Below are 14,909 nucleotides of genomic sequence, written 5' to 3'. Positions count from 1 at the left end.
GGCAGCTCTAGCATTAAAACCCTTTCATTTGTAATTCAGTTATATTTTAGTAGTTATCATTTGGTATTATAGTGATTTGTTTTGTTTTGTTTTGTTTTTCTTTACACTGGTATGAAAGTGATGGTATTATAGTGATTCGTTATTTTGCCCTTTCATTGCCCAAAGACATTTTAAGGGTTAATTAAATCTTTATATTTTAATCTATAAAGCCCTTTGAGACTCTCCAATATAGAGATTCCTTAAAGCTATTCTTTTTTCTTTTTTTAATAAATTTATTTATTTATTTTTGACTGCATTGGGTCTTCATTGCTGCAATGCGGGCTTTCTCTAGTTGCGGTGAGCGGGGGCTACTCTTTGTTGCAGTGTGCGGGCTTCTCATTGCAGTGGCTTCTCTTGTTGTGGAGCACGGGTTCTAGGCGTGCGGGCTTCAGTAGTTGTGGCTCGCTGGCTCTAGAGCACAGGCTCAGTAGTTGTGGTGCATGGGCTTAGTTGCTTCGCCGCATGTGGGATCTTCCCAGACCAGGGCTTGAACCCGTGTCCCCTGCGTTGGCAGGCGGATTCTCAACCACTGCGTCACCAGGGAAGTCCCTAAAGCTATTCTTTTTTTTTGTTTTAAGAATTTTTTTTAAAAATTTATTTATTTATTTATTTATTTATGGCTGTGTTGGGTCTTCGTTTCTGCGCGAGGGCTTTCCCTAGTTGCGGCAAGTGGGGGCCACTCCTCATCGCGGTGCGCGGGCCTCTCATTATCGCGACCCCTCTTGTTGCGGAGCACAGGCTCCAGACGCGCAGGCTCAGTAATTGTGGCTCACGGGCCCAGTTGCTCCACGGCATGTGGGACCTTCCCAGACCAGGGCTCGAACCCGTGTCCCCTGCATTGGCAGGCAGACTCTCAAACACTGCGCCACCAGGGAAGCCCTGTTTTAAGAATTTTTTAAAATATTTATTTTATTTATTTATTTTTTTGGCTGCGTCGGGTCTTAGTTGTGGCACGCAGGGTCTTCGTTGAGGCATGCAGGATCTTTCGTTGAGGCGCGCAGGCTTCTCTCAAGTTGTGGCGCACGGGCTTTCTCTCTAGTTGTGATGTGCAGGTTTTCTCTCTCTAGTTGTGGCGCGCGGTGTCCAGAGCGCGTGGGCTCTGTAGTTGCAACTCGTTGAGGTGCGCGAGCTCAGTAGTTGTGGTGAGTGGGCTTTGTTGCCCCGCGGCATGTGGGATCTTAGTTCCCTGACCAGGGATTGAACCCACGTCCCCTGCATTGGAAGGTGGATGGATTCTTTACCACTGGACCACCAAGGAAGTCCCTCAGAAGCTGTTCTTAAATGCACTGTTTTTGTATCTGTCAGGCATATGTTTATGGCTCAAAGAAAAATTAGTAAATCCTTCATAATTTCTAGAATTAGTTTATGAATTTGTTATCTTTTGTTGTCATGATTAGATTTTATGGGTTCAGCTGTCTAATGAAGAATGCCAAGAATTGAATTTAATTCAGTAACAAGTAGGAAATTCCAAAACAGTGTAAAGATGTGCAGCTTTTTCAGCAGGAAGTGGTGATGTGTCACTGTTGATTTACACCATAAATGAGGTTTCATTTACCACTTCCTATTCACAGAGTAGAAGAACCAAAGAAATCTGAAAACTTCTAGTCTGTCTTCTTTTTAGTATATCAGGTGTCCTTTCCTTTAAGGGCAAATAATATTTGCAGACCACTTGTTAGTCCACCTTTAAAAATAAAAAATCCCCCTTTTCTAATATTGGATTTAACAAAATTAACATATTTGGCTGCCAGTGCTCATTTCACACTGTTGTCAAAACGTCTTCTAAACTTACTTTTTTTTTTTTTTTAAATTTACTTTTAATGTGTTTTTCCTTTTGAACTTTATAATGTTTTATCTTTAGCATTTTTAATGTTTATTTATTTATTTATTTTTGGCTGTGTTGGGTCTTCGTTTCTGTGCGAGGGCTTTCTCTAGTTGTGGCAAGCGGGGGCCACTCTTCATCGCGGTGCGCGGGCCTCTCACTATCGCGGCCTCTCTTGTTGCGGAGCACAGGCTCCAGACGCGCCGGCTCAGTAATTGTGGCTCACGGGCCTAGCCGCTCCGCGGCGTGTGGGATCTTCCCAGACCAGGGCTCGAACCCGTGTTTCCTGCATTGGCAGGCAGATTCTCAACCACTGCGCCACCAGGGAAGCCCCCTCCTTTTGAACTTTAGATTTTCTAGTTCTCAAATAAGAAAACAGATAGTAAATTTGAATATAAGTGAATAAAATAAAAAATAGTTCTAAATATATGCAGTAAAGTTGGCACTTGGTGGAAATGTGCTTTTATGAACTTATAGAGTGTGTTTTTAAAAAAGAACAATGCCTTGAATGCCTCTCTTTCAATCTAAGTAACATTCTTAACTTTATTTCTACTTTTACACATTTTTTCCAAGTCCCTTCTTTATTTTGGAAAAAAGAAAGTTTAAAGCTTCAATCTATGACTCATATTTTATCCTATTTCATTAATCTGTTTTTCTAATTAGAGCTTTTAGCTAATTATCCTGAAGTCAGCTACTCTAAAATTTTATTATTCTCCATGTTTAAAAGTCCACAGAAAAAACAAGCAAAATATGGTTGTCAAAGTTTCAAAACTGACAGGATCCATCTATACTGTATCTTCATTATTAATAATAAAAGTCTTGAGTAAGGAAGTGAATGTACTATTTCTTTAAAGTGGATTTCAATATTTGAGAAACTTTTTTTCTATTCCTGGAGTATCTCTGAAATGTAAATAGAGAAACCATAAAACTCATATTCAGATAGCCTAAAATCACAGATGTTTTTTGTTCCCAAATGTACTTTTGAAACAAAGTACATTTTTTTCTTTTTAATTGTAAAAGTGCAGTGTTAAACTTATACTTCTTAAAGTGGGTCAAAGGGGATAGATGACCCGTGTTTTTTCCCCTCCTTGTGCAGCACTGGGGTAAACCCAGCATTGGAATCTTACATTGCTATCATTCATTGAAAGGCTCAATATCCCAGAAATCGTGATTTTTTTTTTTTTATGGCTCTCTTGACTTCAGCCAAATTGGACTTTTAGAAGAACATCAGTGGGAACCACATGTCTAAAACTTCAGTTGAAGGAAGGTCCCTACTGTTTCTCCACCCCTGATTTTCCTGGGCCAGGCAAGGAAAAGTGACCATGTGACCCAAGATAGAAGAGAGAGCTGTGTGTGTGTGTGTTCTAACCTCCAGCACCCACAGAGCAAAAATAAATCAAGTCACAGCTTAGGCTGAAGGTCGAGACAACTCCCTGGCCCCCCAGAGTTAGTTCTGAAGGCCAGGAAAAGTCCTTCTTCGTACTCTTTTCCCACACTTCAGCAATGGTATCCTTTTACCCATTCACAAACCTGGGCAACTTCCCTGTTCTCTTGAAACAGAAAAGGTTTTGTTATTATATCTGTTGGCTGACTAATGTGACTTTGGTGTAAAAGAATTTTGTCCATCTGTTCGCTCTCCATGTTAAATCGTATCTAACTTGCGGAATGAAAGGAGGCCCAAGACTGCTCATTCCAAACTCCTTTTCCCTCTAAGGTCTGTTAACTGTGGACTTGGGCCAAGTTCAAAGTTTCTGTCCCTTTCTTTTGCTGGTCAAGCCCTCCCTCCAGGTCCACCACTGGTTTCTGAGAACTGTGATTGATAAGCAGTGCTTTGGGCATGTGCTTGGTTCATATCCCTCGCTAGAGCCTCACTGCCAGCCTCTGCCAGGTCTTGTTCCTGTGGGTCGCCCTGAACAATGCAGAAGCCTCAAGTATACTCCACCTTCTCTTCAGAGGTGTAGGGCAGACCCCTGCTCCCCGCAGCCGAAGCCTCTTCCCTGTCGCATTAGAGATGGAAAATCAGAGCTCCTTTGTTCCTGTCCCACGGTACCATTCCCAACGGTGACCACATGTGTATTCCTCCCTTGTCCTTGGCCCACATGGAAGCTCCTTTTCCTCCAGTTGGGGAAGGAAATGTCCTTGATACCCTTACTGGAAATCTGAGTGGCCAGCACTCCTTGCAGCCCCAAGCCACTCATCTGCCCCCTCACTTTCTGAGCTTGATCCCGTCTTTCTGTCACCCCGTAACTGGTCACCAAGGGCTCAGTCTATTGAACTGAGCACCAAGGCCCTCTTGGTATTGAACAAGTTGGGGAGGGGGTGGTGCCTGTTTTTCCCTGGCCTGAATCTTCTCGGGTGCCTTTCATCTCTCAAATTTGGTTTGATTTTTCTCCTGCCATGAATAAATGTGTGCCTCCCTATGTCATTTTTCCAGTAATTAGCCATTGCTTTTAAAAAATGATGAACAGATTTAGGCATACAAAAGTATACCTAATAGAAAACACTCCCACGTTCATGTACCACCCCTCACTTTTAGAAATAATAAATAACAAGTAGAGTTGAAGTCCCTGTGAACCCCTGTCTAATCCCTCCTCTTCCGTTTCTCTCCAGAGGTAACAGCTATCCGGATTTTGTTGATAACCATTCTTGCGTATTTTTTTATATTTTAATTACACGTGGATGGATGTATAAATGATCCATACTGTTGTTTTTGGTATTGAAATTTTACAGAAATGGTTTGACTCTGTGTGCATGTCTGCAGTTGCTCTTTTCCCTGGACGTTGCTTTGAGCTTCATTCACGTTGATACACGTGACTCTTGTTCACTGCTCCCTAGTATTTCCTTATATACCAAGGTATCCTTGGCCTTGTATACCAGGGCATTCCTGTTGTTGCTAGTGCTTTGCTATGACCCGTAAAGAGGAGGCCTCCTCAGGGAGATGTGGACATTCTTGTATGCATCTCTTCAGGAAGGCCTGATCTTTAAATGCCAAAATTTGACGTTAACCCCGTTTTGAATTGGCCTTTGTGAATCTGGGTAAGTTGCTGCGTCTCCCTGAGCCTCAGTTTTCTTCAGCACAGGGGGAGGACTGGACTAAATGGTCACTAGAATTCTGTGGTTCCTTTCATCTTTCCCTCGGTGCCTCCTTATGCTGCATAATATGTATCAGTGATGAGCAACCGTTTAGCATGAGAATCAATTCAGAAAAAATAAAAATCTATTAGTGTGTGTGTGTGTGTGTGTGTGTGTTGTGTGTGTGCGTGTATGTATGTATTTAAATTCAGAATGAAAAATGGTTTTGTGTCCCTTGCAAATGTTTTCTTAGAAATTTAGATTTCCTGTTTTATTGACTAGATAAATATTGAGAAAACTGGCTCTTCTTTAAAGCCATCAAAAAATTAATGTCAGGGCATATTCAAGCAACATGGAAGCAATGATGGAGTCTTCTCTTGAGCATAGATGTTGGCTGTGCTGCCAGCCAGGTAGGCTGCATGCAGCCTGGTGGCTCATGGATTGCTCATGAGGTGGGATGACTCAGGGTTGTCATTTTGAACATGAATTATTATGTGCTGCCAAAAAATGATGCTTTCTAAAAGACTATTGAAATACAGGGGGCTTTGGACTTCCCTGGTGGCGCAGTGGTTAAGAATCCGCCTGCCAACGCAGGGGACACCGGTTCGAGCCCTGGTCCGGGAAGATCCCACATGCCGCAGAACAACTAAGCCCGTGCGCCACAACTACTGAGCCTGCGCTCTAGAGCCCGCGAGCCACAACTACTGAGCCCACATGCCACAACTACTGAAGCCCATGTACCTAGAGCCCTGCTCTGCAACAAGAGAAGCCACCGCAATGAGAAGCCCTTGCACCGCAACGAAGAGTAGCCCCCGCTCGCCGCAACTAGAGAAAGCCCGTGCGTAGCAATGAAGACCCAACGCAGCCAAAGATAAATAAATAAATTTATTAAGAAAAAAGAAATACACGGGGCTTTTTGTGACCCTAAATGTAATCCTCTTCGGGAGCTATGTTTTTTGAGATTGTATAGTCCTTTTAAGGGGAGGAAAAAAAAAAATTGGTCCCTTACTGCTAGGATGAGCTTTGGTTCTTGCTGCTGCCGATGACTGCCTCCTCCTTTGCAGTCTCTAATCATCTGGGGCTAGAGCACAAGCCAGATCTTTGGAGCTGTGGGCTTGGGAACTCTCCTAACAGTGAAGATCATGGTTTAACCCAGAGATGTTGTGGCAGCTACTTGGGTTGCTCGTTGTCCTTTTTTTCCTTCATGTTTTCTTTCTTGTTCATGGCTGAACATGAGGAGAAATTACCTTCAGAGAAGTACCGTAGTTATCGTGAAATTTAATAACATTCATGCCAGAGTAGTAGTGATAGCTGTTAGCATCTCTCTGTTTCATGTAGCTATGAATATAAAATTTTATTAAATAAACTTGTATTATTCTAACAGATATTATGATTGATCCAACAGCTTTCCCCTCCTATTTTTACCAGGATCGGGGGAGTGACCCAGCTCCAGGGATGGGCCTTGATTAATCTGAATTTAGGGATGGGTTTAGATTCATCCAATCTTGGTAACTGCCCGGGGCAGTGATTAGTTCAGGAGCTCAGTCTTGGCCCCCAGAACATGACATTCCCTTGGTTATAAATCCAGAAATGAGACATGAAGGAAAGGTTGCTGGAGGCTTTGGGGAAACATTTCCTCACTTTTAAGAGAGAGGCACAGGAAGATGATCTCTTTTCTTCTCAGTATTGCTGTTGTAGTCAGGAGCTGCTATCAGTCAGAGGATGAAATTGATACTCCCATGACGGCAGAGCCAAAGGAGGTGCAGAGAAATGAGCCAGAACTCCTGGACTGAGCCGTCTCTGAACCCCAGCTCACCACTGGGCTTGTCATATGAGTCAGCAAATTACCTTAAGCTAGTTTGATTTGGAGTTTCTGTTATTTGCAGCAGAAAGCATCCTAATTGATATAATTATATTATCATTCTTTTTTTTTTAAATAAATATTTATTTATTTATTTATTTATTTATGGCTGTGTTGGGTCTTCGTTGCTACGCGCGGGCTTTCTCTAGTTGCCGCGACTGGGGGCTACTCTTCATTGTGGTGCGCGGGCTTCTCATCGCTGTGGCTTCTCTTGTGGAGCACGGGCTGTAGGTGCGCGGGCTTCAGTAGTTGTGGCACGTGGGCTCAGTAGTTGTGGCGCACGGGCTTAGTTGCTCCGCGGCACGTGGGATCCTCCCAGACCAGGGCTCGAACCCGTGTCCCCTGCATTGGCAGGAGGATTCTTAACCACTGCACGGCCAGGGAAGTCCTATATTATCATTCTTATGACTGGTTATTCTTTTAATCCTGGAGTAGCCTCAGAAAGTTGTCTTTCCTTTATAGTAAGTATTAATGCACTATATATTCTAATGATATTATTGTCAAAACTAATTGTAATGTAGAGATCTTCATTTTCTTAGTGTCATAAGATTTCTCAGCATCCCTACTATTCTCACTAGAGTATGCTGACAAAACTTTGAACTTCCAAGGTTTTCTTATCTCTCTCCACACTTAGTAGAATTTAACCTTTACTTAATTACACAGGGGTATTTAACCTTTCATTTAGGATCTACTGCATACATGTTTCTGTGTGCAACCTAACTGGCAAAGAGAGGATGGAACCCTTGCTTGATGTGAGAGCAATTCAGGACAGTATGTTAATAAACCCAGTAACACAGTATTGAATTGCTGTGCAAAAGCCAGGCCTGGAGGTAGGGATGGACAGGCCTGAGTGGAGAGGACCATGGGGTAGGGCGGCACCCTCAGAGAAGGCTGCCGATTGAGGTAGCCATGCACGGGCAGAGGGGAGGAGGTGCGGGGCCCAGTGAGAGAAACAGAGGCCGAAGTTGGAGAGAGGCTGGGAGGGTGGCGGCGTCAGGAGAGCGGTGCACCTGTGGGGAAGGCTGGATTGCCAGGCCGAGGAGGTTGGATCCATGGCTTCTTGAATAGGGAGGTGACATTACCACAGGGATTGTTGAAAGCTGTTCTCACAGTTGCATGCAGGGGAATTAGACCAGCAAGAGATGTTGGCACAGCGCCCTGGGAGGCTATTACCATAATCCATGCATGAGGTGACGAGATCTGCCGGATAACAACATCTGAATGTGTAATATCTTACATCTGTGTGGAATTTCAGAGTTCCCACAGCACAATCAAGCACATTATTTAATTTATCTAATGAGATTCTCTCAACCTTTTCTATGGATGGGAATGTGGAGGTTCAGAACAGATAGGCAACCTCCTAAAAGTTGTTAATGACAGAACCCAACCTGCAATCTAGGTCTTTTGACTTCCAGGGCCAGGGCTTTTCAATAATAACATAAGTGATATTTCCCATTTTTAGTGAAATTCAAGTTGTGCTAATTTGACTGTGCTCTACAGCATTTGTCTGTCAGCTGGCTTCGGATAGCAGCATCAACCAAAGCTAAATACCAGTTCACAGCTCTTATAAAATGTTGAAAACCTCTGAATAGTGAACAGACGGTTAAGTATCACAGATAATGGTAGAACCTCCTCCAATAACAGAAAGGTAATCCTTCTAACAAATACAAAAAACAAAAGGCTGGGTCAGTAGAAAGTTTCCTCAATGTTTCACATGAATGGAGAGTAACTGAGACTTAAGGGCGCCTCAAAATGGCTTTGTTGAATGAAGGTGGAAAAGTTGCCCATGACTCCTGACTACAGGTAAAAACAACCTTGAAAGAACTGGAGTTACATCTTAATAAAATAGAATAAGGAAAAGTATTCATTTGGCAGGCGTTTTGATAGACATCATCTTTTACTTAAAATGTGAATGAACTATTAAAAGATGGAATGTTGGATGACTTTAGTCTTCCAGTTAAGAAAGTTATTTTCTGGAGATACAGTAAGTATTTTGAAAGTCATGAATTTTTCTTCTTTTTTACTGTGCTAAAAAAAACCCATACACACACATAAAATAAAGTTTACCATCTTAACCGTTTTTTCAGTGATCAGTGCAGTAGTATTAAGTATATTCACATTGTTGTGAAATAGATCTCCAGAACTTTTTCATCTTGCAAATCTGAAACTTTATGCCCATTAAACAACAGCTCTCCTTCCCCGCCCCCTCCCTTCAGCCCTTCATAACCACCATTCTATTTTCTGTTTCTATGAATCTGGAAAATTGTGAATTTTTAAAAAATGTTAACATCAAGAAACATTTATTTCTTGCTTACCACGTGTTGGGCATTGTTCTTGATGTGAAGACCAAAAAGAGATAAAGGCTAGAGAGAATCCCTAGAGGGTCTTTGTTACACTGGATTTGGAGATATATAAAAAGATAAATCACAATAAAAATCAATGTGTGTTAAATCTTAAATGAATGATGGCCACAGTGAATTCTGTGTGATGCTGACAATAATATTTGTGCTGTGTTGCTCAGTTTTGCTTCAGTGACTGCAGACCCTGCAATACTGAGGTACCTTAGAGGAGGAAATGTGAGCCAGATAACCTGGGGTATTGGGTATGAGATTGTATTTGTTAACATTACTTGGTTATTAGTGAAGGGAAAGAATAAGAAGCTGTTCTGCTGGATTAGCTTGGGTGTGATTGTTGCGTATTTCAAGATTCACGAGCATACGTGAAAAGGTTCCCTGGGGGAAAAGTGCCACGCAGAGAAGAAGGGGCAAATCCACTTGGTTTATGCCTTTGCCATATATGAAGCTGGAGCCGGCAAGCAGCCTTTTTGGGCGTTGTCAATGTTAATATGTAGAAATACTGTAATAATGTAGCCGTTGAAGGCTTTTCTCCCTCGAAATAGCTGCAGTTAATGTTTCAGTCACTTTAGAGGATGCATAATTGACGTTTTCTTGAAATGTCTTAGAAACCACTTTAAGGGGTTCTGTAGAGAATGTGAAGGAGTAGAAACATCTGAAACAAAGCTGAGTAGCCAGATGATGAGGATTTAGCAAATTGCAACCGAGCTGTATTCACTAACTGGTCCCTTCACAAAGAGCAGCAGCCTGTTCCTGTTAAATGGTAGAGGACGCTTATATTTGTCAGGGACTTTGTGGTTCTTTGTAGCTGAAATTGCTGAGTAAGTTTTGAGCTACCATAGTGGGGGGAAATAGGTGAGGGAGGGGTTGAACTGTTGAGTGCTGGAGCCACAAATGACTTTCACATGCTACCTGTCAGGCTGGTTGAGTGCTTCTTAGCTTTGGCTTCAGGTTGGAATCACTTGGGGAGCTTTTGAAATTACTAGTGCGCAGATCCCATCCTTGACCAATTCAGTCAGAATCTCAGAATTTGGGGAAGGGAGCAGGCCTAGTGATGAGTAGTTTTATTTTTCTTTTAAGTTCTTGAGGTAATTCTAAAGTGCAGCCAGGGCTAAAAGCCCTTTTAGCTATTTTAGCACTAGCCAGAAAGATGCAGGGAACATTTATTAACACGTATGTAAAGTACTTGCTAACTGTATAAAATAAATATGCAGGCTTTCTCATCCCTGCCTTCAGATAGGTGGGTTTTGTTTTGTTTTTTCTTTCTTTTAGCCAGTTGCAGATTCTAAAGAAGCAAATGGAAGGAGGTGGAAATAAAACAAAAAGAGGCCTCACGGCCTTCTTTAGGGAAGGACGGGGCACGAGGGGTGGGTAGGAAGCTTTGTTTATCTGTATTTCAGGAAGTGGAAAATATGGCATGTTCTCCATCTATCTAAATTATGTACCTTTGAGGGATGTGTTCCATTTGTGTCAAAATAATGAGGCATATAATACATTTCATTTAACATGTGTGGGAATTCTTTGCAGAGTAATTAGCATTCCTTTCTTCAGGCTGTATTCAGAGGAAACATACCATTCACACCCTCTCTGTGTTCACATTTTCCAGTGCGTTGGAGAGCTTTTTTTCAAAAGAAATCTTTGTCCTTTTCCTAATAAGACTTGGATTATATTTGAAGAAATTTAGCATGTCTTTCTTTCTTTTTCTGGCAGGAATTGATTTTAAAATCAGAACGATAGAACTAGATGGAAAGAAAATCAAGCTTCAGATATGGTAAGTAAAAAAAAATATATGCACACAGCATTTCTACCTTAATCAGGAATTGAAAGTGGGAATTAAAAGGTGAATTGTGGTAAATTAGAGGTATCGTTCGGTAGCTAAAACTTCTTTATCAGAACCAAGGGGAAATGGGTAGGTATTCAAAGGTATCTTCACCAGGAGTGGGATGGTAAGCATGATATCACTAAGTCTCACAGCCAGGAGAAATTTGAGAGCTCATTCTTCCAAAATGCTAATTTTATAGGGGAGGAAACTAAATTCTAAAGCGTGTCAGTTATTTTTCCATTGTAGTTGTTGCAGCTGTGAAATCAGATAAGGCAAAGTAGTCAAGTGGTAGGAACCCCAAAGTTCCTACCCCAAAGTGCTGATCTGGAGTCCAGCCTCTAAATTAAAGACTTGGAGTTATTTGCTTCCCTCCTTAGGGACTACTTGTCCTCATTTGTAAATTCATTGGTCAGACTGACTGATGACATCTGAGTTCCCTTCCAGCTCTGATATTTTCTCATTTATTTGCGTATTTCTTCTCCTTAAATAAAAAATGGGGAGCACTGCACTGGGGAATAAGGAAGGGAAAGGGCATGCCTGTCATCTCTCATGTTACAATATGCAAGGCAAAGATCTCTTTACGATCAGCCAACTCCGACTTGTTAATTCCTCAAAACTTTGTCACACTACAGTGAATAAACAGGGTTCCTGCAGATTGCCTGGTTGAATATTTTTGGCTTGAACTCAAACTCTTAGATTTTTTTTTTTTAACCTCCTTAATTGCTTTCAGCGTAGGGCCTTCCATGGAACCACGTAGATTTGGAGCCTTGAGGAAGGTTTTTGATGATGTTTACTGACCTAATGTGTGACGGTAACAGCAGGAAACAAAGCTTAGAAATTTAGAGCATCATAGACTTAAGAAGGAAGCAGGGCAAAATTATAAAGTAATACATATATATCAGCTTTTTCCATAGGCTGTTTTTCTTCTTTGAATTTCAGAACCGGGATAGAACTAGAACCTTATACTGAAATCCGCCAGCCTTTCTTTGATAGGAAACTGGGACTTAGAGTGGTTAAATTCATCTGAAGGCATATGTCTGGGATAGTGATGGAGCTGGGACAACTACCCAAATCTCCTGGAACCTTGTGTCAGCTTCATGTATTAGCCTTGTATAGAGGTTCCCCGTATACTTCACTGGAAAACATTGTGTAGGTCACCACAAGCTACTCTTCTCATCTATTGGTATTTAATAAGAGTCAAATATTTTAAAGAAAAAAAATTTTTTTTAAGGGGGAAGCAAAGAGAATCTCTGACTCTGTGCTGTACAGTCCTGATCATAGCAATAAGGAATGTTTCTAGGAGCCTGTGGGCAATCAGCTAATTAGAACCCCATGGCACTATTTATCAGTCCTCTTGGCAGCAAAGTAGTCTCCATTCAATCTTCATGGCCTGCATTTAGGATGGTAGGGTTTCTCCTCCATCCTTGCTGCAGAGCTGGTTCTAAATCAAGTAGCATGTTAGAATCAAAATATGGTTATTCTGGGCTTCCCTGGTGGCGCAGTGATTGAGAATCTGCCTGCCAATTCAGGGGACATGGGTTCGAGCCCTGGTCCGGGAAGATCCCACATGCCGCAGAGCAACTAGGCCCGTGAGCCACAACTACTGAGCCTGCGCGTCTGGAGCCTGTGCTCCGCAACAAGAGAGGCCGCGCCAGTGAGAGGCCCGCGCACCGCGATGAAGAGTGGCCCCCGCTTGCCGCAACTAGAGAAAGCCCTCGCACAGAAACGAAGACCCAACACAGCCAAAAATAAAATTAATTAATTAATTAATTAAAAAACTTATTTTTCGCTGCGGTGCGCGGGCTTCTCGTTGGGGTGGCTTCTCTTGTTGTAGAGCGCGAAGAGTAGCTCCCGCTCGCCGCAGCTAGAGAAGCCCGCGCGCAGCAACGAAGACCCAACGCAGCCAAAAATAAATAAATAGATAAATAAAATATGGTTAGTCTGCTCAACGGTGTTTGGCTCCTGTTTTCCTCATGATTTGTTTGCTGAGTCCTAAACAAGTGCCTGTGTATCTAATCCTGATCAGTGAGAGGATGGCAGGATAAGATGATGGTAGTGTGAGGCCAGGGCCTGCACTAAACAGCCAAGGCCTAGAATGCTTGAGTCTCATTCAAGGGTATGAGCTATTTAGCGGCAGAACTGGGACCACAGCCCACCTGAGCCTGTTTCCTCTTCTGTAGAACAAGGATGATGGTAATACCACCACACTGGGCTGTGGTGGGCATCATTTGAGCACCATGTGAAAGTATTTTATGTAAGGTATACATTTTATGTAAGGTATACATAAATGGTAAGGTATTTATTAATGTTTTAAATTTACTATATTTCCCTTAGGCCTTTATCTCATTTGGGTTTGGTATGTGTTAGATTTTTAGTATATTTCCACAAATGCTTCTTTTTTAGTGTATTTCCACAAATGCTTGTTTTTTCTTTTAGGAATATTTATTTTTCCCAGATATCAAGGAAATTTGACTTCCTTTATAGGGGTTGCTTTGGTAATGTAATTCGAAATGTTGGCATTTTTCAGAATGTATTTAGATGGTACGTCATCCTCCAAAAAAGCAAGAATAAATGCAAGTTGATGTAATTTTGAGGTATTGTTCATATTTTGAAGTCTTTGTCAACAATTGTGTGTTGAACTCCACGGTCTCATTTAATCACGGGCTCTAGGGCTGAAAAAGTTCTTGAGGAGACCCATTTTAGTGTGCTCTGCTGAGCAGAATTTACATGGTAGTAAGTCCAGTCCAACTGCTTGCTTTGTACAGAAATCAGACTTTCAGTCAAGAGAGCAAAATGCCTGAATCATTGGGCATTTATAAAAAGGATTAGAACTGCCTCTAGTAGTCCAAGAAGTTAGAACTATTCTCTATTCTGTTCCTCATCTGACTGGCGAACACAACATTGCCAGTTCCTAGCAGGACCATGCATTTTCCTGTGGCTGCTTTTGTCATCAAGGTCCAAGTTTTTCACCCAAGTCATTGTGAGCTCCCGACAGGCTTCCAGAGGCACAACAGGCTCCCTTTGTGTCTCGTTCCCCATCTCCCTGAAACCACTGCATTTGTGAGCAGACCACAATTATATCTCCTACAGCTTCGAGTGTCTCCTCAGCGATACTGGTGATGACTTTGCAAACCACTCTCTCCTTTGTTTCACATTTTAGGGACACGGCGGGTCAGGAAAGATTTCGAACCATCACAACAGCATACTATAGAGGAGCTATGGTGAGTGTGTTTTAGGCTTTTGTGGAAGTAAAACATGAATGTTCATTCGTCAAGTTTGTAGGATTCAAGCTAGAGTCTAGTACATTGGAGAAAATAGATTTTTTGATGTGCAAACAAGACTTTTAAAGGGGATTTTACGTTTTGTGTTTAGTAGCTGTGTACCCTGCCATTGGTCTTCATTATATTAATCACGTAATTAGCTTGGAGATGTCTTAGAACTCCTCCACACATTCTGAGTGATCGTATATTTTTGTGCTTTGTCCTTTTATTAATACCTTTGCCAAATCTTAGCAGACCACAAGCTCTGTGACTAAATACTCATTTCTTGCACCCTCTCCCCATTCAGCCCTGCCACCATCATCCCTTATCTCTCACCAGGTCCACAACATCCACTCCTATTGGCTCATCTCTCTGGAGTCTCCTCCACCAGCATTCTGCCAGCTGGCCAGGAAGTAGCCAAATGATCTGTGACTCTCTGAGGCTTAGAATCTGGTGAATCTTGACTACCAGGTCCTTCTGTGCTATATCCTAGCCTTATCCTTGTTATCATAACCTCATCACTTGGCTCATTTCCGTCCTAAGATGCTTCATCTATACAACCCATTATATTGTTGGCTCAGGGTAGATTCTGTGTGGTGCTGTGAGTACAGTGGTGAATAAGACGACTTAGAAGCTGAGCTCTACTGAACCAAGCCTAAAACGTCTGACCCAGAACAGGGCT

The 14,909-nt window shown here is 42.1% G+C and overlaps 1 protein-coding gene across 1 annotated transcript in view; it reads left to right on the top strand.

Moving 5' to 3' along the window:
• RAB8B (RAB8B, member RAS oncogene family) overlaps nt 1-14,909 on the top strand; it is a 67,438-nt gene that overhangs the window by 37,769 nt on the left and 14,760 nt on the right. The window contains exons 2-3 of the mRNA XM_059913093.1: nt 10,856-10,916; nt 14,128-14,188. Of these exons, the coding sequence (XP_059769076.1) occupies nt 10,856-10,916; nt 14,128-14,188 (122 nt within the window). The remainder of the gene's footprint in view (nt 1-10,855; nt 10,917-14,127; nt 14,189-14,909) is intronic.

The sequence above is a fragment of the Balaenoptera ricei genome, chromosome 2, assembly GCF_028023285.1.
Source record: "Balaenoptera ricei isolate mBalRic1 chromosome 2, mBalRic1.hap2, whole genome shotgun sequence".
Taxonomy (NCBI): domain Eukaryota; kingdom Metazoa; phylum Chordata; class Mammalia; order Artiodactyla; family Balaenopteridae; genus Balaenoptera; species Balaenoptera ricei.
The sequence above is the reverse complement of the archived record's forward strand: the minus strand, read 5'-3'. Positions and strand labels throughout refer to the sequence as shown.